The following is a 26,439-nucleotide window of genomic DNA, read 5'->3' on the forward strand; positions in this document are numbered from 1 at the left end:
ATACTAATAGAGTGTGTGTGGAAGCAACAGGCCATGTGTTTGAATATATATATGCAGCAGTTTTGGAATGAAGTAGAACATTTTTGTAATGTTGGTGCAGCTAAATAAAAAAAAATCACTCACGTAGACTTATAATAAGGCCATACAGTCCCTTCAAAATAAAATGTGACCTACTGACGTGTGCACATAAAAAACAGAAAAACTCACTTCATTATCTAAAAAACTGTGTTTATTTATACTTCAGATGAATCCTCCTACTGTTTACTCCCAACAGCGCCATATTTAAGGATATCGGTCAAACATGTAGGTCGGGACCTGTTTTACTTTGAAGCTGAATCCATCGCTGTGACATGCATGTTATGTCAGTTTCAAGAATAAATAAATAAATAAATAGGTTAATTGTACAATAGCAAACCAGACATGGAAAGAGGTGCAAGAGTAAGAACTACTGAGCTAAAAACTTCTGTAGAATTAACCAAGACAATTTATACAATGCATGTGTGCAGAGATAAGTACGGTACTGGATTTGTTTGACCAGACAGAAATCTTTGCCATAGGCACCAGAATACATATTAGTGTTGGCAGTGTTGGTCATCTAGGAGCCTTTTTTTTTTTTTTTTTTTGTAGCATTATAAAAACACCTATTACTTGATGGACATGTCTAAATACTAATAGAGTGTGTGTGGAAGCAACAGGCCATGTGTATATATGTATATATATATATATATATATATATATATATATATATATATATATATATATATATATATATATATATATATATATATATATGCAGCAGTTTTGGAATAAAGTAGAACATTTTTGTAATGTTGGTGCAGCTATTTAAAAAAAATCACTCATGCAGACTTATAATAAGGCCAGAGAGTGCCTTCAAAATAAAATGTGACCTACTGACGTGTGCACATAAAAAACAGAAAAACTCACTTCATTATCTAAAAAACTGTGTTTATTTATACTTCAGATGAATCCTCCCACTGTTTACTCCCAACAGCGCCATATTTAAGGATATCGGTCAAACATGTAGGTCAGGACCAGTTTTACTTTGAAGGTGAATCCATCGCTGTGACATGCATATTGTGTCCGGCTTCGCTGTGGTACATTGACCCAGTTTTTCCTGCACGCGGCAGTCTGCTGCGCACGGGTTTGAATGAGCGGCGCGAGGAGCGGCGCGTGGATGAGCATCTTTGGTCCTCTCGTGTCCATGACGCGCGCTCGCACTACTATGCTCACCACCACAATGCTGGGAAACAAGTTTTTACCCCCGAAATGAATCCTGCCAACGAAACCAGAGCAGAGAGAAGTACAGAACATTATCTTTTCGCACTTGGCACCTACAAACTTCTCGCCTTTACTATCGGAACCATTGGAGTGTTCGGTTTCTGCAATAACGCCGTGGTCATCCTGCTTTACTGTAAATTCAAAAGGCTGCGGACGCCCACCAATTTACTGCTGGTCAACATTAGTATAAGTGACCTGCTGGTTTCTGTCATAGGGATCAACTTTACCTTTGCTTCGTGCGTCAAAGGCGGATGGATTTGGAGTCAGGCAACATGCATCTGGGACGGCTTCAGCAACAGCTTATTTGGTGAGAAACAGAATCATTTACACTGCGATTTATAGCATTTCATTCATTAATATAGTCTAATAAGTTTGGCAGAAATTCATTACCATAACTTTTTTTTTTTCAATCGTTTGTTTCTATGACGAATAGGGGAAAAAAGCATATGAATGCGTGGATTTTTACGCAAAATATGGTTCAGATACCATGCAAAAAATAGAATAATGTGGACAGTTTTACATATCGATGGCCAGAATACAAAACCTCCTATCTGAAGAAAATCACTTTTTTCAGGAAACAAAAAAAACAAAACAAAACAAAAAAAGCCCGTTTAATTGTATTATAGTATGGTCTTTGTTAAAGATATCCAAGCATATTCTACTGTTCTCAGACTCTCTTTCTATATTTAGTTTAGGTTAGTTTATTTCAGACACAGACATAATACAAAACATGAAACAAAACAAAACAAAACAAAACAAAAATAATAATAATAATAAACAATCCACAAATAAAAAAATCAAACAATAGAATAATAATAATAATAATAATAATAAACAATACACAAAAAATCAAATAATAGAAAGAAAAAAAAACAACTGTTGTGCCTGAAAGGGAGTAGGAAGAAGCCACTGCTTATCCAGTCCTACCCCCTGATTCCAGTCCTCAGACTGTTAGTGCTAAATCACTTGATATACAACATAAGATTGTGATTATCTACATACACATCTACATACACACATTCAGTCACTACACATCTACATACATACGTACACACATACAGTCACATATGCACATACATACACACATACAGTCACATACACATCTACATACACACATACAGTCACATACATACACACATACAGTCACATATGCACATACATACACACATACAGTCACATACACACATACATACATACACACATACAGTCACATACACACATACATACACACATACAGTCACATACATACACACATACGGTCACATATACACATACATACACACCAGTTTATGTCTACCACTGTACACATACGTCTGCACCCCCATGTATATTATGTGTTAACAATACATACTAGGTTTTTATGCCTCCCAAAGTGCAGTCCATTCAATGTGAAAACTCAAAATCTAAAAATTTGTAGATACGAGGTTTTGTTTTTTGGCCATCGATATGCAACATACAATTAATGGGAAAATATAATTCTCAGATGCTCATGGTCTGGCTCGACTAATTTTGTGAATAATCTTCGGTAGAATTTATAGGGAAAATGCGTTAACCCTTTCATGCATGAATTATGAGAACCTTAGTCAAGATATTTTTCCTGAGTGTTTTTATTCTTCTTTAGGCATGAAAAAAAATCAGTGAGATTGAGTTTTTTTTGTTTTTGTTCTTTTTAAGGAGTTACAAATATGTCCACTCAGCTGGACACCATGCATTTAATTTTTGAAGCAAAGAAACATGTATTTAAAACGCAATATCAGAAAGTGATATGGAAAACTATGCAATAAAAACATTTTTAATGCTGCTAATCAGATGTTTTCTCACATTTTAACATACCCTAATACTAATTATTATTCACTTCATGGAGATAACATAAAAAAAAAAGCCTTTTTGCTTAAGAAAAAAAAAACCCTGTTCATTACAGTTAATAACAACTAGCAATTGATTTAAACTCAAACATGTTTGTGCAGATCAGGTTTATTAAGACCAGCAAAGTTACAGTAATGGTATGAAAGTCAGTGTATGAGATGATGCATAGGTGTCCTCTGTGTCGGCTGATATGAAACTAAAACAACAAAACCCATGAATATACAAGAGAACAGCTGTAGAAGAACTGTCCACTGTAGTGACCACAGTGCATGAAAGGGTTAAATTACACTTATGAGCATAAATGACGCATGTTCCAGCCCATAAAGACCTGGGGTATAATATCATAATACTGGTTTTTAATAGAACTTAGATGTTTTTGTCCATTCTGCATTTATTTCAGTGTATAATTTGCAAAATAAATATTATACTGCAACCAAAAAAAAAGTGGGTGAACACATTCCATCACTGCAAAGAAAAAAGAAGAAACAATTACCTGTCTTTTTCGTGTCTCATCCCTCTTTAATTTTAATCCCTACATTATATTTGCACATTTTGTAGGTCACTAGTCCATGCACCTGAAATGGTTTTGTGACATGAATTCTTCCTGCAGCTTTCACTTTCCTGTAACTTGTAAATTTATTCAAGCACCAGTATTTCAGTGGTAAAGTGTGAATGAAGAGACCATGGTGCAGATCCCAACCCTGTACAAATTACAGGTCAGGAGGATGTGTGATAATGAGCTCATTAGAGGAAACCCTCAAGCCTTTGGCTGCTTTATCAGCAAAATAAACACAGAGCAGCGAATGGCAACCTGTCATCCTGTCATCTCCACGGCCTTTAATTGACATTGGCTCTTGGCACATGAGTAGATGAACATGTTTTCCTGCCTTATCGTGTTTTATGCCAATGAGAAACACTGCAAAAAAGAGCTAGGTGATTAACAAAGTTCACGTTGGTCGCGACTGATGATTATCACAAATGTCAAATCATTATTTCTCTCTGGGTTAAAGGCTGATTTTCTTTTTAGCCTGAGGTAAAGTTGATGAAACCAGACAGTTAAATTCTGCATAAATTATGTAAATGGGATTGAAATTAGTTGCACTTACATCTTTATTCTGATTCATAGTTGATTTATTTGGCTTTAACCATATGCAAATGAAATATAGAAAAGTGAACACAGTCATTCATCATTTCATCATGAGAATATGTATGAGTAAAATTATGCAAAACAACAAAATATCATGATGGCGCTGCACGATTTGGTGACAAAATATCAAGGAATAGTGATATTACTTGCTTGGTTGTGGAGGAAAATGCATGATAACTCATTTCGAAATGTTAAGTCACAAAATTTAACTAGCAAGAAAAAATAGAAATAAAATACAAGAACTTTATAAAACTACACATTATGTTCAGTGTCACTCAATCCATAATATCACCAGACGAAAGTAATTAGATCATCGTAAATGGTAAAATATTGATCACACAGACTAATATTGGGGTTAATTGTGCAGCCCTATATCACTTTATTGGGAATAATCACGATACAGCATTACATCATCATAATAATAACAGCTGCTCATCCCCAAAGAAAATGATTACCATCTAACAGGTCTGTTAATATATCACATTTACTCAAATATTCAACATTTTGCTGGATGAAAGTAATTAAAATTGCCAAATCAAGACTTTTTCGTGAGAATGCGGTTCTCCAGTCATGAACAGTAGATAGTTTTAATAGTGAAAGAGTATTTTTAATCATGTTTTGTCTCAGTTCACATCTGCAACATTAAAAAATGTTTATTTTTTGGCTGGCTCTGGTGTATAATCTGCAAATATGCATCGATATATTGGCTGGATATCAGTATCAGACGATATATAATTATATCAGTCTACATTGGCAGATGTATAAGATGTTTTCAATGTACATCTGTCGTGTTTTATTAAATATTTTTTCAGAAATTTGCGTGTTTCAATCGGCATTCATTCAAAGATAGTAAAAAATTTTATTTATGTGGCGCTTTTAAGTAGTAAGTAAGAAAATGTTGTTTTTATTGCAATTGTCACAGATAAAGTCACAAAGTATTTTTCAGTAAAAAGTGGCATAAAACATAATTAGGGCTATTAAAATAACACATTAAAATACATCATATTTACATAATATCAAATCAAACTTTTTAAAATACAAAAAAAAAACAAGAAGAGAAATTTTATCGGCAAAAATAGAAATATGTATTATAAATAAACAAAAATCAGTCACATCAACACGTCCCGATAAAAAGATTCAACTTCAACACCATGAAAATCACGAAAATGGAAACATATTACATTGATAAAAGGCGGAACAGACCTGAATACTAATAAAAACAATGTAGGTTTCAAGCAGTAAAACAGAACTAGCTGAAATAATATGATGAATGGTCTATTTTTATATTTATAATAAAGATATTCCTGTTAAGGGAGATGAATAACAACAAAAGCAAAATAAAGAAACAGGAAGTGACATCAGTATCGGCCAAAATGAGACATTAAACATCAGTATCGGGCTGGAGTTTTGCAATCGGTGCATCTCTAGTAGGGTTTAGATGTGGATGTATTGTTCAGAATTAAAAGAAAAAGACAGAGCGACATTTCTGTCAACGTCAAGATGACATTGAACACAAGGATGTGGTGTCCTGCCGCTTCGTCCGTCTCCCCCGTGGACACGATACCAGGCAGATAATGGAGACTCCAATTACAGTAATGCCACACACAGAGCGCTCAGTGGGCCTTTCCTCCGTCATTTACAGCACAAAATAAAACAGTTCTAACATGCTGTACCGCATTTTGTTAATTCCAAGGACAAACAGCTGTACAGGGTGTAGTTTAACATCGACATAAAATCTGGATCCGAGCATCTGACTCTGACGACTGAAATATCTACGTCCCAGCTGAGACGTAAAAACGTAAAAACTGAAGCGCATCGACATGAATCCCCCAGCTCTGCATCTGTCCTCCGCATGAAGAAGAAGTTTTCAGTGTATGAGCCTGTAATCATCTTCCAGTCTCAGTGGAGGATGGTGTCAGGGTTGCAGATGAAGGACACACACGTGTACAAAGACACATGGGACACACATTTACGGACACACACATGTACGCACACACATAAAGGACACAAATCTATGGACACACACATGTACAGACACACACATGTATGGACACAAATGAATGGACACACACAAGACACATATGTACCAACACACACAGGACACACATGTATGGACACACACAGGACACACATGCACAGACACACACAAGACACATATGTACTGACACACACAGGACACACATGTATGGACACACACAGGACAGACATGCACAGACACACACAAGACACACATGTATGGACACACAAAGGATGCACATGCACAGACACACACAAGACACACATGTATGGACACACAAAGGATGCACATGCACAGACACACACAAGACACACATGTATGGACACACAAAGGATGCACACAGGACAGACATGTACAGATAAACATGTACGGGACATATTGGACAGATGTATGGACACACACGTATGGACACATAAATGTACAGACACACAGGACACAAATGAATTGACACACACAGGACATACATGTACAGATACACATGTACAGGCACATATTGGACACACATGTATAAACACACGGGTATAAATACACACTGTACACACATGTACAGACACACTCATTGTATGGACACACACTGTACAGACACACTCATTGTATGGACACACACTGTACACACATGTACAGACACACTCATTGTATAAACACACACATGTATGGACACACACATATATAAACACACACTGGACACACGTGTACAGACACACTCATTGTATGGACACACGTGTACAGACACACACTGTACACACATGTACAGACACACTCATTGTATGAACACACATGTACAGACACACTCATTGTATGGACACACACTGTCGTCAGTTGTGTGGATGGCTGCTCTGAAACCTAAGCTGCAGCACCGGCTCAGTGTAAAGTGAATCAACACCAGTGTGTGGGCTTTTATTGTCTCACTCTTCCTCCCATTAAATCAGCAGAATAATGCATTATAACCCTGAAAACGGTCAATTAGCTTACTTATATGTATCCATTAAACCTACCAGAACCAGTACCCAGAGCCAGACCATGGACCTGACTGGAATCCTCTGGAACGCGATAACAGCAGTAAAATAAACGGTCACTGGGCATCAAACAGAGATGAGCTGTTTGCACTTTAACAAAAGGACTGACACTGAACACTGAACAGGAATGTGAAAGACTGGGGGAGAGAAGCCAAGAGGCAAAATGTTCCAATCACCAAATGTTGATTTGTCATTAAAACATTAGTGTCAGTTGGCGAAAATATGGATCTGAACCTTCATGGCATCATTTGAAGTCAGAAAACACTGCATTTTTATGTAAATACATACTTCAACCCATAAACACCCAGTGCTTCTTCTGTGGTAGTTCCATGACAAACTGTGAAGCTGAAACTGCAGCACTGTGGTTCTGTTAATCTTTCAAATGTTCATTGTGGTCGGTTTCAGATGCTGCAGCTCTTTCATAATTCATAGTTTGAGTTCTTGTTTGTTCAGTATTAATTGTCAGCCTTGTAAATCCAAGCTGTCACGAAGGGGAAAAGAAAGGACTCAAATGCTCGGTACTGAAGGGAAAAAAATAACAAGTTTATTTTACAAAAAAATGAAAACCAGACAACGAAAAACCTAACACAAAAACTAAAGCAGAGTCCATAAATGAAAACCAGACAACATACAAAACCTGAATCAGAGTCCGTGGATGAAAATGGATAAATGTCCGGGCTATGGAAAAGAGTGAGGAGAAATGGACCAGCGCTGCATGGCTGCAAACCAAAGCCTTAAATAGGCTAAAGATAATTGGCTGCAGCCACGCAGCGCCAGCAGGTGAGTCTGATGATGATAATGATAAGGAGGAGCTGAGGCACAGATCCTGACACAAGCTGGACTGACTGTATATATCCTGACCAAGGAAAATCAAATTCTCACTTTGTGCAGTAATCTACACCTGGCTTTTCTGCCTCCGTCCATAATAATATACATTATATAGCCTAAATGTCCTCTAAAATTTATGTTAATTTGCAACATAGTGTAACAAACTATTACATGATCAAAAACAAATTAATTTTTAGCAAAAAAAAAAGGTCTCTGTTCTGAATGTCAGGGGTTGCCAGAAAATTGTGATGTTAAAATGGGGTCACGAGACAAAAAAAGGTTGGGAACCACTGACTTAAACCAAACAAACCAATGTAATGATATTTATCACAAAATATAACTATGTTATGGCATTTATCAATGAATTTCCCCCCGGGGATCAATAAAGTATCTATCTATCTATCTATCTATCTATCTATCTATCTATCTATCTATCTATCTATCTATCTATCTATCTATCTATCTATCTATCTATCTATCTATCTATCTATCTATCTATCTATCTACTACTTTAACCCATAAATACCCAATGCTTCTTTTGTGGTAGTTCCAAAATGTAAAATTTCAATCTATTTAATCATTCCTAATTTATCATCATTTATTCTATCTATCTATCTATCTATCTATCTATCTATCTATCTATCTATCTATCTATCTATCTATCTATCTATCTATCTATCTATCTATCTATCTATCTATCTATCTATCTATCTATCTATCTATCTTATCATTATTGATTGTATCCAAGGGCCCTGTTAGGAAAGAAACACATGAATTAGGCGTGTCCCAATACTTTTGTATGAGTTACACAATTATACTCTTAGGCTAACGATATATGTAAACTAGGGGTGTAAGAAAATATCGGTTCTGCAACATATTGCGATATTTCATTTCACAATACTGTATCGATATTAAAAAGTACTGTATTGATATTTGTAGGTATTTATTCAAATGCAGAAATTGTGGAGGTTCATTTTTGTTGTTTTGTTTTTCTTTTTTGTTCATATTTTATTTATTATCTAACCCTCTTTTATTAAATCATGTTGGTTCTTTTGTTGGGATTGCACAAAAATGACATTTTGAACTAATAGAATATGAACATTTTAACGGGATCTTAAACTGTAGTGTCTGTAAAACATCCTTTAAGTTTTAACACAGGAACATTTTGGGATATAAAAAATAGGATGTATAAAAATGTGTTTAGTATTTGTGCATATTTCTGGTGTAATTCAATTCTTCAAGAAAATAATCCTTTCACAAAAAAGAAACAAACAAAAAATTGCTTTTCAACAATATCATGATATATCATATCGTCATCCTAATATTATGATTTGTATCATATTGCCAGATTCTTGCTAATACAAAACCCTAATGTAAACAGGATCTTCTCATTGACTATAATTAAAACATTTTCTGAAATAAGGTTCAATGGGGCACAATCCAGTTTTTCTATAGGACTGCATTCAAGCAGATCAGACTCCAGGATTGTAATGTGGTTACATGTAAAGATTGGAATTTTGCGTCTTTGTTCAGAAAGTCATTGAACACACTTCAAGGTAGAACCAGGAAACAAAGAAGAACCATAGAGGATACTAGGTAGTACATTTATTTCCCAGAGTGCATTGTAAGTACAGTCATTTACTGGCAAAGCTGTGACCTTCGATGCATTAAGACCTGAACACATATTTCTTGTAACACACTGTAATTCTATAAAAGTGTATGTACTTTGCAGGTGAAGCCGCTGCCTGTTAATTACTGCAGATTTCTAAGTCTCACAGCACAGATGACTGATTCTCAACTCTGACATGACTGAACGTGTCTCCAGGTTACATCGGTGTTGTTTCCCTAACGTGCAGAACACAGGCGTAAAACAGCAAGAAGCACGTTCACGACGGAGGAGAACAAATATTGAAGGAAGGGAGTTGTTCACAGCGTGGTAAAAAGCAGTCAGTTCTGTGTGGGAGTGCTTGTCTTCAAAGATGCACAACAAAACATCTGAACGCTGCATTCGGCGCCGACGTGTTCAGATTTCCTCCTCCTGTTGGTTTGTAGAGTGTGATGAAATTTGTTGCGTCCGAAGCAATGCTGAGTACCCACTGACCCAGATCTGTGCTCCACATTACTCAGCCTGTCCGTCTCTCCTTCGCCCGCCAGGCATCGTCTCCATTATGACGCTGTCCGCCTTGGCCTATGAGCGCTACATCCGGGTGGTCCACGCCCAGGTGGTGGACTTCCCCTGGGCGTGGCGGGCCATCGCCCACATCTGGCTGTACTCTCTGGCCTGGACGGGGGCTCCTCTGCTGGGCTGGAACCGGTACACGTTGGAGATCCACCAGCTGGGCTGCTCCATAGACTGGGCATCCAAAGACCCCAATGACGCCTCCTTCATCCTCCTCTTCCTCCTTGCGTGTTTCTTTGTACCTGTGGGCATCATGATCTACTGCTATGGGAACATCCTCTACACAGTGCAAATGGTAAGACATAGTAACGCACTTCAGTCTGTTCTAGTGGTGTGCGATACTGTATATTTTGGTAGTTTTCAGTCTGATACCGAGTGAATACAGAACCAGTATCGCCGATATCGATACCGATATGTTTCAATAATTAAGATGGATGTATCATCGAATTGCTAAATCTCAATTAATTTTCATGACCTTTAAATGTTTTGTGATGTTTCCGTTTTTATTATTAAAGTTAAAACCCAGGACAGAATTTGGACAAAGTTTATAATTCAATAGAAAGTACTTTATTATCAAAATAAGTTTTTTTCAAGGCAAGGCAAGGCAAGTTTATTAGTATAGCACATTTCAGCAACAAGGCAATTCAAGGTGCTTCACACAGGACACTGAAATACAACAGGGAAAAAGAAACACATTTAAAACATTATAAAAGAACCATGTAAAAGGTGATTAAAAACAGCAAGTAAGAAAACAACACATAAAACCCAAAAATATAAAAACACACACATATTAAAGTAAGAGCTGCAGTGCAGAGTTTCAAAGGAGAATATAAAATTTAAAAAGTCAAAAGCCTTTTAGTCAAAGGCAGCAGTGAACAGGTGAGTCTTTAACCTTGACTTAAAAGTACTCAGACTCTCTTTTCAGAAACAATAGAACATTAACAAAACAATGTTTCCCCATACATTGTCATGTCTGGAATTTTTTTCTTAAATAAACAAAGTGCACAAAATGATTACCAGAAAATATGTTGCTTGACATTGATACTTACACTGACTAACGCCCCCCATTTCAGTCTCAGCACCCTCCTCTCAGCTTTCTCGTTCCAAACGCACCCCTAACAGTGTCCAAACGCCTTATTCACAACTGTCAGTCAAATATTTAACCCTCCTACCTGCCTGAAAACACCTGTGATAAGTTAAACCATAAAGACCCAGTGCTACTTTTCTGGCATTTCCCAAATGAATCTTTCTCTGTATTTAACATTTTTTAAGTGATTTATCACCATGTTACCCTTCATTTAACCTCCTAAGACCTAGGAAATGTCAGCAAAGTGCAAGTTTTTTTTTGTTTTTTATTAAATAAGTGCCGATATTGAAAACATCATGATGCAACAGTTTTTTCAGATGCAGTTTTTAAAATTTTTATGGAATGTCCTTTGTGGTGGACAGTTTTCTTTTCTTTTTTGTTTTGTATAAAGTTGTCAAACTCTCTTCCACAAATGTGGACAGAAAGCCCATAGCTGGGTCTCAGGAGGTTGTTTAGTTGATCATGTGAATGTTCATGAAAAGTCAAAGTAAATTCAAAAGTTATTTGAAAAACAGAGAAAACTGAAGAAGAGTGACTTTTTCAGCAAATCTATCAATAACTGAACATAAAACAAGTGTTTACATCCACTATCATTGATCCAACTCCATGGGTTTTACTGGTGAATCAATGTTGTAGAAGATGACGGTGTTACCATGGTAACTACGGAGCCTCTGAACGTCCAAACGTCCAAACCATAAAAAGACGATAAACTGTATTTTACACCAATTATTTACATGTATTGATAGGATTAGTGGATCAACAGGTATTAAATATATTTTATATCAGTAGATACTTTTGGTCACCAGTGAATGTTCGGGTCTTTATGAGTTAAAGAGTAGATTTTACACAGAGGTCCAGGGCCCTTGAATGACAGTAAGATGAAAGATAATTAAAGAATGTTTGGGTATTGACACGAAAACACCATCAAGCACCACAGCTTTAATATTTAGACGTCTGCATTCTCTGACTTTTTCGTGACCACGACTACATCAGGTTTTTCATTTTAGTAGACTGACTTCCTGGCCTTCACTGACCAAATCCTACTTCAATCTTCTTTCATTACAGACCTTATTATTATTATAATATGCTCCAGTGCCTCCAGGGCTGGTGGTGTGCTGTGGAAATCATTATTCCTTTTGCTGCTGTGGGCTCTTAAAAATGCTTCCGAGTGTCATTGCGATCTGACAGAGATGAAAGAGGAGACATGGTCAGAGGGCGATGATGGGAGTTAAGAATCTGTGCTCACGTTGATTATTTCTGGAATAACACTTGAGCCACAGATGTCTGTAATCTGTTTGTGTCTGCGTTGTCTACTTGTGCCACCGAGCAGATGGTCTTAAAGTTTGGAAATAGTATTGAATGTAAAAACCACCGTGCAAATCTAACCTAATGACCCACTTATCTGTCTACTGCATGAACAGAACAGATGCTTTATTAAGGATGGGAATCATGAATCCTGCTAGTTCAAATCCTTGGAATTGTTGGTCTGTTCACTTAACAATTCCACAATAGTGGCTTTTCCGTTGGACATGTGTGCAAAACTTTACTCATACACTGCAAAAATCTAAATCTTACCAAGTGTATTTTTCTCATTTCTAGTCCAAATATCTCATCACACTTAAAATAAGACATAATCACCTAGAGAGTAACTGTTCAGTGAGATATAAGAACTTACTTTTAGACAATAGATCTGGAAAATCTTATTTCAAGAAATCTTACCAAGATAATTTTCACTTGCTCCATTGGCAGATTTTTTTTTGCTTAATTCAAGCCCACCTCTTCGTTACATTTCGTGTGGCTTTATTTAAGTAAACATTTATTAATATTTCTATCTTTATTAATCAGGAAATACTTTAACATGTGATATTATTGCTTTATAATTTACTTTGCCAGTTGGAAAATTTGTAAAAATTGTTCCACAATCCATGTTTTGTCCTAAACTTGAGCACATTTCAAACATATTTAACTTGGATACTACTGAATAACTTGTCCTATGTTATACTGACATGTCATATTTATCTAAACCCACTTTTATTAGTCTTTTGTTCATTTATTTGTGTATTTGGACCCTAATAGTTATAAAAGTTTGAATTTTAACCCTCCAGGTGCTGCAAAGCTATCTTTATATTCATTTTGGCAAAAATCGTGTGGATTTCTACAACCCATTTTAATTCCTGCTTAATTTGTTAAGTTTTATAACTAGTTACATCACAATATTTGCACGTATAAGGTCCAGACTTCCGACGAACTTATGCCATAATTGTTTGTCAGCAGCAGTGGTTGTAGTCCATACTGAAAATATGTCCAAACTTGGAGCCAATTACCTAAAATGTTCAGTTGTTGGTTGAACGGGACAGAGCAGCCCAGACAACAACCTAGAGGGGGCGGGGCCTGAAGTGGCTCATGTACATTTAATGGGCCAGCGCTCAAAACCACCTTTCCGGTGTCATTATTCAGAAATAGGGTTGAAGATGGACCTGTAGAGTTGAATTAATGAAGAATTCAGACCCAAGCAGAGCATTTACAGTTTATGTAGACCACAGGGAAATGTTTGAAAATGCATAATTCCATTTAAAAAAAACAAAATCACTCCTTTAACTACCCCTTTCATGACCCTTTCAGAGTTTTATTTGGATCAAATGCAAAATTTTTGTGCATGTTTGACACTAAAGAGTTCATGCAAACAAAGCCATTTGTACCAAGTTTATTCCATTATCCAATGAGAATTAATAATGGAACCAGAATCACTAAATTCTTATCAATGCTTTATCATTCCTTCTCTAAGTATGTACAACTTTGTGGGATGTGTGAGCTGCAGTTTCCTCACAGCCTTGAGCTTAAGCACCACAATATTCCCTGAACGCCTCAGAGTCCCATGGTGCCAGAGAGAAGCTATGAAAATCTTCAAAGAAAAGTATCTGCACTGTATTTTCAGAGCAACCGACCTGCTTTGTCAGAACCAAGAAGTCTGACAATAGACATCAGAAACACAACATGGCCTTATAAGAAATGCAGAGTGTAAATAAATAGACCTTCTAGACAAAAATAGAGTGATTCCGTAAGCAGCTGTAGACGATCTTGGGGGAGATTAGAAAATAGCCACATGCTTTATCATGGCATCAGTTTAGCTGAAGGGTAGAAATTAGCCACAGTGACAGTCAACCTACGAGGCGTTGTAGCCACCATGTTTCAGTTACAGACGATATCATCAGCTGTTACTTAGAGATAATATAGAGTTTCTGTGGGTTATTAAAAAGCATTAAAAGTCGTTAAATAGATTTTGTGAAAGTTCAGGCCTTAAATGTCCTAGTTGACTGCTGTACGTGTTGACTCTCACCTTCTGCTCTCTCCCCATAAACTCTAATTGTTATTTATGTTGTTTTTAACTTCATAGTCTCTTCACTATTGGTTGGGAGTCTTAGATTCATCTGTACAGTTTTCTTTAATCCATTTTTCTTTTGTTTACCTCTGCCAAGGAGGTTATGTTTTTGCTGGCATTGGTTTGTCTATCTCTGTTTGTCTGTCCGTGTGCAAGATAACTCAAAAAGTTATGGACGCATTTGGATGAAAATTTCAGGAAATGTTGATACTGGCACAAAGAACAAATGATTAAATTTTGGTGGTGATCGGGGGGGGGCACTGATCAGCCTTGGCGGAGGTCTGCGCTCTCCGAGTGCTTCTAGTTTTGTTTTGTTTTGTTACTGTTTTTGTCTATTGGGGCCTCTTGCCAGGAAATCATTGTAAATGAGAAGCTGTTCTCAATTGTTTTTACCTGGTAAAATACAGTAATAAATAATAATAATAATAATAATAATAATAATAATGATAATAATAATGATTAGAAAAGCACTCAGAGAGCGCAGACCTCCGCCAAGGCAGATCAGTGCCCCCCCCCCCGATCACCACCAAAATTTAATCATTTGTTGCTTGTGTCAGTATCAACATTTTCTGAAATTTTCATCCAAATCCGTCCATAACTTTTTGAGTTATCTTGTACACAGACAGACAGACAAACAGGCAGACAAGCCAACGCCGGCAAAAACATAACCTCCTTGGCGGAGGTAATAATAATAACAATAATAATAATATTAATAATAATAATAATAATAATTAAAAGCATTTAATTCGATGTCCAGAGGCATTAAAAAATGTAATATACTTGATGGAAAAACAGCATTGTTATTCAGGATTTATTTCGATTATATAAACATTGAATAATTTTGATTGGAAGTATAGTGTGATGAGTGGCAGGTGGAATCCTTTAATTGGCTATTGTTTATGGCCGATACACAAAGTCCCAACACCGGATGCTTGGAATGCAACGTGCTGTGAGCGTGTTCATGCTGTGGCGAAAGAGCGGGGGGGGGGATATTAGCAAATGTCTGAAAAATGGGAAAATGCAAGTTTCAGTAGAAGTGATTGGAGGAGGAGCTATTCAGAACCTGGTTAAAGCCTGTCAACAGTAGACAGTCATAAAACTATATATAAAACTGTATCTGCAGTTGGACATGGGCATTAAATTTGTTTAAAATTGCATTAAAAAGGGCATTAAATTAGATTTGCTGATACCTGCAGAAACCCTGTAGTAGATATTGTCATTTTTACATTAAAAATGACATGGTACAGTTTTCTAAGTTGTTGAAAGGGGCGCTGTCCTCTGCAGCACAGAGCCTTTGTCTGACTTCCACAGAAGCTAGAAAGACCATTTGCAAATTGCTAGTGAGATGCCACATTTTGCACCTTTTTTAGTTTGTTCTAACCCAGCGTGCAAAGCGTCACAGTGAGATTCATCTTGTTTAGAGGAGCAGAGCTGTGGGAAGGAAAGCTAATCTAATTCCTGTTGTGTATATTTACCTCCCATAGAGCTGAGCATGTAGACACCTGTCACTGCTGCGTGCATCATTCAATAGCACGTGTGCACAAATGCATTCAAAACTATTGTTCAGACAATATGAGATTTATTGTTGATGTTTTAAACCAGGTTTCATCCAACACATGTCAGATGTTTCTAATTGTTTGTGGTGCTTCTTGTCACGGGGTCAGAGGTCACAATAAATAGTGACTTTAACCTTTACAGCACATTTAGTTCAGCTTTTGTTTGTCTTTTAAGGCTGCACTCATATTTCCTGTATTTTGTTATTGTAGTCTTCCTGATGATGTGAGACAGGCCTCTACTCTGACAATGTTTAAATCCAGGCTGAAAACAGCTCTGTTCAACTGTGCATATAACAACTGAAAGGGTTCTATCTGCACTCTTCTCTTTTACTTTGTTTTAATTGATTATTATTTATGTTTTATTGATAATGTTTTAATTGTAATTGTGTGTTTTTAATCTGTCTTTTTTCCATTTTTGTAAAGCACTGTGAATTGCCCTGTGTATGAATTGTGCTATACAGATAAATCTGCCTTGCCTTGCCTTGCCATTGTATTTGAAGAAAAGAGAATGAGAAATAAATATGTATAATCATTACAAGCCTGCAAAAATAACAAAGATAAAACGGGGCTAAGACTTTTATACAGAACTATGAATTCATATGTACAGTCAGTTTTATTTAACAAGTCACAATTATGATAAAAATAGTAACTTCACCTGTATTGTACCTTTAAAAACAAACACTGACTGACAGAGCAGAACAGGAAAGTGACAAGAGGATAAAAAAGATGCACGGCAGATGATGTAAACAAGAAGACAGAGACGAGAGAAAGTCAACACAACAGTTCAATCAACACAAACTGAGAATGACGACCAAAACTGCAATAAATAGACATCATCACATCACAGAATGAGAACTAATAAAACAGAAAAAGGAAAAACAGTGCCAACTGTTTTGTCAGCCTTTTGAAGTTTGATAAAACAGTTGGCAGTTTGGAAGAGGAAAAATTCACATAATTATCACTCCCTGTCTTCGCCTGTTTGAGAAGAAACTGTTGGAAATGAAAAAATATTTGATTCCAGCCTCTTTAATAACTGAACAAATCACATAAGTTGAACTAATGAAGACATAAATGAATCTGGGTTGGTAAACATTGACTTATTGATGAAGTAATTATTAAAGTAAAGAACTGGACATCAAATACATGGAAATGGGAGGGATTTTTGAAGCTGTGACTTCCAATTCAAGCCATTGAAAGCTCCACTACTACTAGTTTTTCAATTCTAATTAAGTGTTTCTATCTTAAAGCATATCTTTGCATTGCTTGGTATTGAAATTACATAGTGTTTTTTTCTAATTCAGATGTGGGTTTTTCATGAATCTCAGTCTCATTCCAGGTTTTGTATGTAATCCATCGTGTCCACATACATACAGAACCTGACCATTTAAACACAAATAAATCATGAGTGATTTTGCAACAGCGGTCATTTTTGTGACCTTGCATAATTAGTTTGATTCCCAAAAATTACCTGTTAGAGAATAAAGAGATATTCGAAAAAATAGTAGCGCATAATTTTTGTGTCCTTTTTACTGTGTTACATGTGTATTCTTGTATAAAAATAGTATAAAAATGTGTTTTATCTGAAAAATAGATCCTCTTTTATCTCAGTAAATATTTACCTCCGCCAAGGAGGTTATGTTTTTGTCGGCGTTAGTTTGTTTGTCTGTTTGTCTGTCTGTTTGTGTGCAAGATAACTCAAAAAGTTATGGACGGATTTGGATGAAAATTTCAGGAAATGTTGATACTGGCACAAGGAACAAATGATTAAATTTTGGTGGTGATCAGGGGTGGGGGGGCCATGGGGGCCCACTGATCTGCATTGGCGGAGGTCTGCGCTCTCTGAGTGCTTTTCTAGTTTGTAAAATGTAAATGTGTGCTTTTAGTGCTTTTCTTGAACAGTCAGTGTTTTACTATTATATATGGTCAGAGGTCTCAAACATGCGGCCCGGGGGCCAAATGCGGCCCGCCAAAGGTTCCAATCCGGCCCCTTGGATGAATTTGCAAAGTGCAAAAATTCCAGTCAAGGCTGTGGAATTCATTTTAGTTCAGGTTCCACATACAGACCAATATGATCTACAGTAAAAGTACAGCATGATAACCTACAAGAAATTATGACTCCATATTTTCTTCTTGGTTTGATGTGAAAAAAATATTACATTATGCCAATAAACTTCAAATTTTTGTCTGTTTTAGTGCAAAAAAATAACATTAAATTCTGAAAATATTTACATTTTACAAACTGGAAAAGCACTCGGAGACTGCAGACCTCCGCCAAGGCAGATCAATGCCCCCCCACCCCAACCACTACCACAATTTAATCATTTGTTGCTTATGCCAGTATCAACATTTTCTGAAATTTTCATCCAAAGCAGGGGCACTGATCTGCCTTGGCAGAGGTCTGCGCTTTCCGATTGCTTCTAATAATTTTTTAAAATATACGCCAAAGTGCTTCCAAACTTGCTTCATAACATTAATCTACTTCTGGTTTGAATTTTTAGTCTGCATGTCTTGTTTTTAGGGACCAGTTTCGTAGAAGTACCCATTTGTGATCTTTGATGCTGAATCCGTTTGCTTCCCCCTGTTTCTTAAGCTCCGTTCCATCCAGGACCTCCAGACAGTTCAGATCATTAAGATCCTGCGCTACGAGAAGAAGGTGGCCGTCATGTTCCTGCTGATGATCACCTGCTTCCTGGCGTGCTGGACACCGTACGCCGTGGTGTCCATGTTGGAGGCGTTCGGCCGGAAGAGTATGGTGTCTCCAACGGTGGCCATCATCCCTTCGTTCTTCGCCAAGTCCAGCACCGCCTACAACCCCCTCATCTACGTGTTCATGAGCAGAAAGGTCTGTAGTCAATAAGCGTTGGGAGTTTGGAGTGCAAACCTTGAGTGAACTTCCACAATCTGCTGTGGAGCCTATGAGGGGAGAAGCCATCAATTCCATGCACCAGTTTTGTTTTGTGCCGGAATACTTCATACGATTCGCTTGAGAGTTTTTATTGGCCTTTCCCTGGGTCCAGTCGATTTCTTTCCCCACCAGTAAACACAGCTGACCTCAGACTTAATGTCGACAAATAGGGCAAATCAATGGCATCTCGAATAAGAGCAATGGTTTGCAGTTCTCCAGTGTTGCTTCTGCTCATTTTTTTGTGTGCAAGCAGAAGCAAAACCCTGTTACTGCCATTGATGAATGAAAAAAAAAAACACAGATTCGGAGCAGTTTTACAGAATATGTACTCGTGCAAAAATTTATTCGTAAAAATGTCAGCCCATATTGATAATTATCAGCGTAAATGTCAAATCAATGTATCATTCAAGTTAAAAATATTGGGTTTTGATCCTGAATATTTCACAAATCACAAAAAAAATCCACTAAACCGCACAGGAGTTGAAACTGTGCCCGTAGAGTTTATATGTGAGTTTGTTATTTAATTTATTATATCTTATGTTTATAATTTGCAAGAGGCAGCATTTATCTGCAAAGGATTCCTTGTATGTGTTTATGTACTTAATAATTAAATAAATGAGTATTATTCTGATTCAGATCTGGAGATAGAACGTTCTTAAAATTACAAAAACAATCAACATGTCTTTCGGGTTAAATGGGTTGGTTTTTGATCCTAACATGACAAATAACTAAACAAGCAGAAGAACATTTCAGAAATCTAGTGGTAGAACATTCTTCAGGGTCAAGGTCAAGTTTATTGATGTAGCACATTTAAAACACCACAAAGTGGCCAAAGTGCTGTACAAATCTGCAGATACAAATGCAAGATATGCTCAAACTAGTAAAAGAATAAATACAAGATATACTTAAAATGATTAGAAAAAATAAATTAAAAAAACAAAAACAAAAAAAGGATACACAGTAATAGGATAAATAGCATCTAAAACAACCAGAAGATGAAACACACAAGTCACACACTTGTATAATTTGCCAGTGCAAATTAGTGCATCTTTAAAAGAGATCCTTAACATCATATATATACGTAACACTTTTAAAGTGTTTTACTTGACAATGTCACTTCTCTAATTTCTGCTGCTTTGCCTGCAAAAAAAAAATTTTAATCTCAACAAGTCTTTTTTCCTGGTTAAATACAGGTAGGTAGGTAGGTAGGTAGGTAGGTAGGTAGGTAGGTAGGTAGGTAGGTAGGTAGATAGATAGATAGATAGATAGATAGATAGATAGATAGATAGATAGATAGATAGATAGATAGATAGATAGATAGATAGATAGATAGATAGATAGATAAATCACTTTTATTTCCTGTCTTACAAGTGCTCATTGTGTCCACCACCTGCAGCACAGACAACATCAATGCGATAAGAGAATTCCTTCCAGACGTGTATCAGCATATCACGATCCACTGAGTTGATCGCTGTTGTTATTCGATGTTTAAGGTCTTTTAGGTTAGTGGGTAGCGGTAGAACATAAACGCGATCTTTTACATATCCCCGCTAGAAAAATATCACACGGTGAGGTCTGGGGATCTGACAGGCCAAGCACAAAGAGCAAGGTCTTGGGCCCCTTTCAGACCAATCCATGGCTGGGACACTTTATCTAAAAAAGCTCAAACTTAGAAAACTCCGCTTTCAAATGGTCACTGACTCATTCCATGATGATGCTTGAGAACTGAAGCAATGTGTCATGAAATGGGTTCATTCTTTTTGAATAACCTTGTATAATAATAACAGTGTCAACAGAATAACCTCTAAAGGCACATTTATATTAGGGGTGTGCCAAAAAATCGATTCATATAAAAATTGTGATTCTCATTGACTGCGATTCAGAATCGATTTGAAATGTCCCAAAATTGATTTTAAAAGATTAAGCAAATCCACCGGCAGTCTCACGCCATTAGCGTGATTAGCAGCTAGCATGGTTAGCGGCTAGGGTTAGGTTTAGGGTTAGCGATTAGTGGCTAGAGCAATAAGCAGTTAGGGTTTATAGATTAGCGACTAGACTGGAGTAGATCGTGACGATCCTTTGCACACTTGTAGGTTGAAGCAGAAATCATTATGAATCAAATCATTTTGAATTGAAAATCATTTTGAATCGAAAATCTAAAATATTCTCACCCCTAATTTATATTTTAAATACCATGACTGTTTTATTGTCCAACTCTCATTTGCACTGTGTGGTGGTAATATTGTCCAAAAAATACAGGACAGAATAGGAGTTTTTCATCGTAGACATATTCCTTTACGTGTTTATGCTGCATTCTTCTAAGCCATTATGTGCTCCATCTTCTGCATCCAATTAAACTGCACCAATGTTGTGTGTAGGAGCAAAATGTCACCGTCATTAATTGTAGATTGCCCACATCCTGTGCAGCTGATTTCTCGTGTATTTGACAGACACACAAATGAGTGCTGATAGGTGTTATTTCATCCCCGTTTTGCTAAATACCAGCCTTTTCTCTTTCCCTTCTGCTTCCTTCAGTTCCGTCGCTGTCTGCTGCAGCTGCTTTGTTCGCGTCTGTCGTGGCTGCATCGCGGCCTCAAAGAGCGCCCCCTAACACCCGTCGAGCGCCCCATCCGCCCCATCTTCGTGTCCAGCGGCGGTGGCAGCAGCAGCTGCAAGGATAGACCCAAGAAGAGGGTGACGTTCAGCAACTCCTCCATCGTCTTCATCATCACCAGCGACAACATCCAGCAGTTGGATGTGTCGTCCAAGACCAGTGAAGATCGGCAAATCAACGTCATTCAAGTGAGGCCGTTGTGATGCAGCGTGGACCATCTTCACCCCCCACCACTCAGTATGCCTTAGGACCAAACATGCAAATCCAAGCCAAAATACTTCTGTCTGACCTCCCTGGACCGTTTTGTGTCTACACTCAAGAAAAGACTTGTGTAAATAACTTCCTGCAGAGTACGCCACAAATGAAAAACACCTAGTATATCTCCTGACAGCCTTTTTTCTAGGGATCGACCGATGATCAAATCCAATATTTAGCATTTTTACAGCTCTTGGTATCTGTATTTTTTGTGCCACTTTGGATTCCGTGCAGCTGCTTTTCTCATATCACTGAAAAGAGAGAGAAAATAGTATTTTTACCCAGCCCCCCAAAGGAGAGGCAAGGGGTATTGTTTCTGGTTCAGTTTGTTTGTTTGTTAACACTCTAGCAGCCAAACTACTGGTTGAATTCATATCAAATTTGGTTTATAGATTGCCAGTGACTCAGAATAGACTTGATTACGTTTTGGGAAAAGTAGGTCAAAGTTCAAATTTTTAATGAATTTTTTTAAATCTTTTTTTTTTCCATTTACTTATAATGGGGGAAATTTCAAATGTCTGTACCAGCAAAACTATTGGTTGAATTCATACCAAATTTGGTTTATAGATTGCTAGTGAACAAGAATAGATCTGATTATGTTTTGGGGAAAGTAGGTCAAAGTTAAAATTTTTTATGATTTTTTTTTTATCTTTTTTTTCTCCCATTTACTTATAATGGGCCAAATTTCAATTGTCTATAAAAACAATTTTATTTCAATTTACTTCAGACTTGGCACATATATAGAGGCAATTGATATGCTGACATCAGCACATGCATAGACATGATGACATCGGCTGGATCCATGCCAAAATAAGCTACAATGTGTGCGAGGGGCGGGGTTTATTGTGCCTGGCACCACTTGTTTTAATCGTTCATTCGATTCACCATGAAACATTGCTGAAATATTCTTAAACTTTACATCCAAAATTCTGAAGAAGTTGGGACGCTGTGAAAAATATTCAAAACAATGCAATTATTTGCAAATCTTATAATTCTCATCACTCTTATGTGAGTCATATGATTATTTTATGTACTATAGATTAGACCAGGGATCAGCAACCCTGATCATTTAGAGCCACTATCCTGCATGTTTTAGATGGATCCCTCTTCCAACACACCTGATTCAAATAAGACTATCAAGCTCTGCAGAAGCCTGACAACGACCTTCAGGTGTGCTGGAAGAGGGAAACGTCTAAACAGGGGTGTCAAACTCAGATCCTCGAGGGCTGGTATCCTGCATGTTTTAGATGTTTCCCTCTTCCATCACACCTGGAAGCCATTACATCATTATCAGGTTTCTGCAGAGCATGATGATGAGCTGATCATTAATTGAACCAGGTGTGGCTGGAAGAGGGAAATGCCTAAAACATGCAGGATAGCAGCCCTCGAGGACCAGAGTTTGACACCTGTGATCTAAAACATGCAGGATAGTGGCTCTCGACGACCAGGGTTGTTGACCCCTGCATTAGACTATAGTAGTTTTTAGACATAGTTTTTGGCAGATTGATGAACTTTTACCTTTTATCTTTTCTTCTGAGAGAATCTAACTTTCTAAGGTTTTTTTTTAACCTGTAGCCAATTAACCTCATTACAAATGAAATCACAAAATGTTCCTCAGTGATCCTCTCACTATGTCTTTTTTACATAACGTACCTTATCTGCCCTATGTTTCTCCATCCCAACTTTTCGGAAACATTTAACTACCATCAAACTCACAATTATCTTTTTCTTCTTACATTGTCTCAGTTTAAACATTTGATATTTTTCTACCTTCTGTGAATAAAATATGGGTTTATGGGAAATTATTTGCAATTACATTTTACACAATATCCCAACTTTTTAGGATATGGGGTTGTATTATTATTTTATTTTTCTTATTTATTTGAGATTCAAAGCCAAAATCAAAGGGAAAAAAATAAGAATTGGACACTACAGACTGGACTTCTGCAGCTCTCTCATTGGTCTAAAGCAAAACACCACTGCAAAAAACAAAAGACAGTTTCCTGAGTTTCCATGTTGAGCCAAAAAGTCGATTCACATGTGATTGAATCTGATTAGTCATCGGTTGCAGCTGTCAGTCGAGTATTTAACCCCCTACCTGAACACACCTGTGACTCACATGAAACCTGACACCAGTCCATAGGAGTTGGTAGAGTTCTTGTTTCCTCTCAGATCTCTTGGATTACTGAACAATAGCCTAAAAAGTCACCAGTCTGTCCCATTGGTGATACTTATAATGGTGGCCAAAATTATAAGAACTGATAGATCTGAAAATATTGACCTTTTTTTTTTTTCCTCTAAAACATTATTTCAATTCATAATATTCATGAAACATGCAGATGGTTGATCTAAGCACAAAAAATACCAGATGAACCGAGTCCTACTGTTTTTATCTTCGTTTAACTTTAATATTCACTTAATGATCAGGATAAGCCTTATATATTCAACAGAATCACACAGCTGAGACCTAAGAATCACCATCAGCATCAATTTAACCACAATCACACCTGAAAATGATCGTACAAGGGATTTGGATTCTCCTGTGAACGAACCTCACTTAGACCTCATTTGTCTTTTGCAGGAAAATGACCTAAATCTCCTTATGATGGCTCTATTTTATGCTTTTTAGAGAATAATGATGACTTTTTTGGTATTCCAAAAAAAAAACACACAAATGAAACCTCTTAAATATGCTTGTTTAAGAGTGTTTTAATAATTTTGGCCACCGTTGTATGTGGATTGTTGCACCCCACCACAGTCTGTTTTGCTCCAACAGTCTTATAATGAACAGAAAATATAGTCTTAAACATCTTGCGAACAATGTACGTTAATTTTGAGCCATACTTTGAGTGCACTGTTAACATTACAATGCATAGTAATGAGGGTTCGGTCTTTGTATTTTAATACGCACGTTGCTCTGCATTAGCATTAGCATTAGCATTAGCACATTAAACCAACCCCAGACCTTCATCAGCACTGACTGGATAATTAACCTTAAATTGCCTGTTTTTAATGGCAGGGCAAATTGAAGGATCTAGAGCAGGGGTGTCAAACTCATTTTCTTTCGGGGGCCACATTGAGCCCAATTTGATCTCCAGTGGGCCGGAGCAGTAAAATAATAACAGTGAAAAAAGGAAAATTATATTATGATCAGGTTTACATCTAACAAGTTTACTTAAAAATCTGAATAACACCAACAACTTGAATTGTCTTAAGAAAAACAAGTACAATTTTAGCAATATTCTGCCTCGGTTTATCAGTTTATCATTTACACATGTGCATTACAATCGCACAAAACTTTTAGTATCAGGCAGAATATTGGTAAAATTGCATCTACTTTTCTTAAGACATTTCCATTTGTTCATATTTGTTCAGGTTATTCACATTTTATGTTAATGTATAGTTTGGTAATGTAAACATTTTCATGTAATTTTACTTTTTTACACCAAAAAAACAAAAAGAACATTTGGGGTTATCATTATTTAGAGGTTATAATGATAATATTTTACTGGTCTGACCCACTTGAAATCAAATTGGACTGTCTGTGTCTGTATGTGGAACCTGAATTAAAATGATTTTGACACCTTTGATTGTAAATATACTCAGTGCCAATGAAAATGCAACACTTGAAGATTCTTATATTTTTTTAAATCGATGAGGATTTTTATTCCGTAAGCTCTTTGGAATTAATCATATGCCATTTCTATACAGTAAAAATAAAAAAATCGCATCCAAATTTGTTGACAAAAAATAAGGATAAAGAAAGAAACTCAAGGACCCCCAAAACCAAAAGTCACAAAGCGGTCCCGGAGGTGCTGCAGCTCAATGTAGCGATCCTGCTGTGGCGTGGTCACATGTGCTCGTCCAGGGCGAGGTCTGTCTGCAGTTGAGCCAGTTTCTTCATGCCTCTGTTGCATCCTGACTATGGTGGACACGTTGCATCCAAAACGGCGCGCCACCTGCCGAGCAGAGATTCCGGCCTCCAGGAGCCCCATAGCATGGCATCTGTGGTCACGTGTCAGTCTGGGCATCGCTGAGTTATTGCAAATTATTTTGGTGCTTTTCAGCTTGCCTTTATATACAGAACATGACCACTCCTTAACTGACCACAGTTCCTTAAGTTGAGCAGTTCATTGCTGAGAAATGAGAAAAACAAGTCTTATGAATGCAGACAAATTCATTCAAGCGTGACAATAGCTCAACCCGTCTCAGGTTGTTAAGAAATTGTCTGGGATTATCTTATACAGGTGAAACTTAAACATATTGATGCAGGTCAGGAACAATAAAACAC

The 26,439-nt window shown here is 37.0% G+C and overlaps 1 protein-coding gene across 1 annotated transcript; it reads left to right on the top strand.

Annotated features, from left to right (window-relative positions):
- Positions 1–1,154: 1,154 nt before the first annotated feature.
- opn3 (opsin 3) lies at positions 1,155–22,484 on the top strand. The gene is made up of 4 exons (XM_030156831.1): positions 1,155–1,606; positions 10,328–10,647; positions 18,965–19,216; positions 21,815–22,484. Exons 1-4 carry the CDS (start codon positions 1,288–1,290, stop codon positions 22,094–22,096), a joined length of 1,173 nt encoding a protein of 390 aa, XP_030012691.1. The 5' UTR covers positions 1,155–1,287; the 3' UTR covers positions 22,097–22,484.
- The last annotated feature ends 3,955 nt before the right edge of the window (positions 22,485–26,439 follow it).

This window comes from Sphaeramia orbicularis, chromosome 15 (assembly GCF_902148855.1).
Source record: "Sphaeramia orbicularis chromosome 15, fSphaOr1.1, whole genome shotgun sequence".
Lineage (NCBI taxonomy): Eukaryota > Metazoa > Chordata > Actinopteri > Kurtiformes > Apogonidae > Sphaeramia > Sphaeramia orbicularis.

Bases quoted from the DNA above. Each gene is read 5' to 3' on its own strand.
- opn3 (XM_030156831.1), top strand. From the start codon at position 1,288: ATGAATCCTGCCAACGAAACCAGAGCAGAGAGAAGTACAGAACATTAT. The intron at 10,648-18,964 runs GTAAGACATAGT...CTGTTTCTTAAG, and splicing joins TCCTCTACACAGTGCAAATG to CTCCGTTCCATCCAGGACCT. The intron at 19,217-21,814 runs GTCTGTAGTCAA...TGCTTCCTTCAG, and splicing joins ACGTGTTCATGAGCAGAAAG to TTCCGTCGCTGTCTGCTGCA.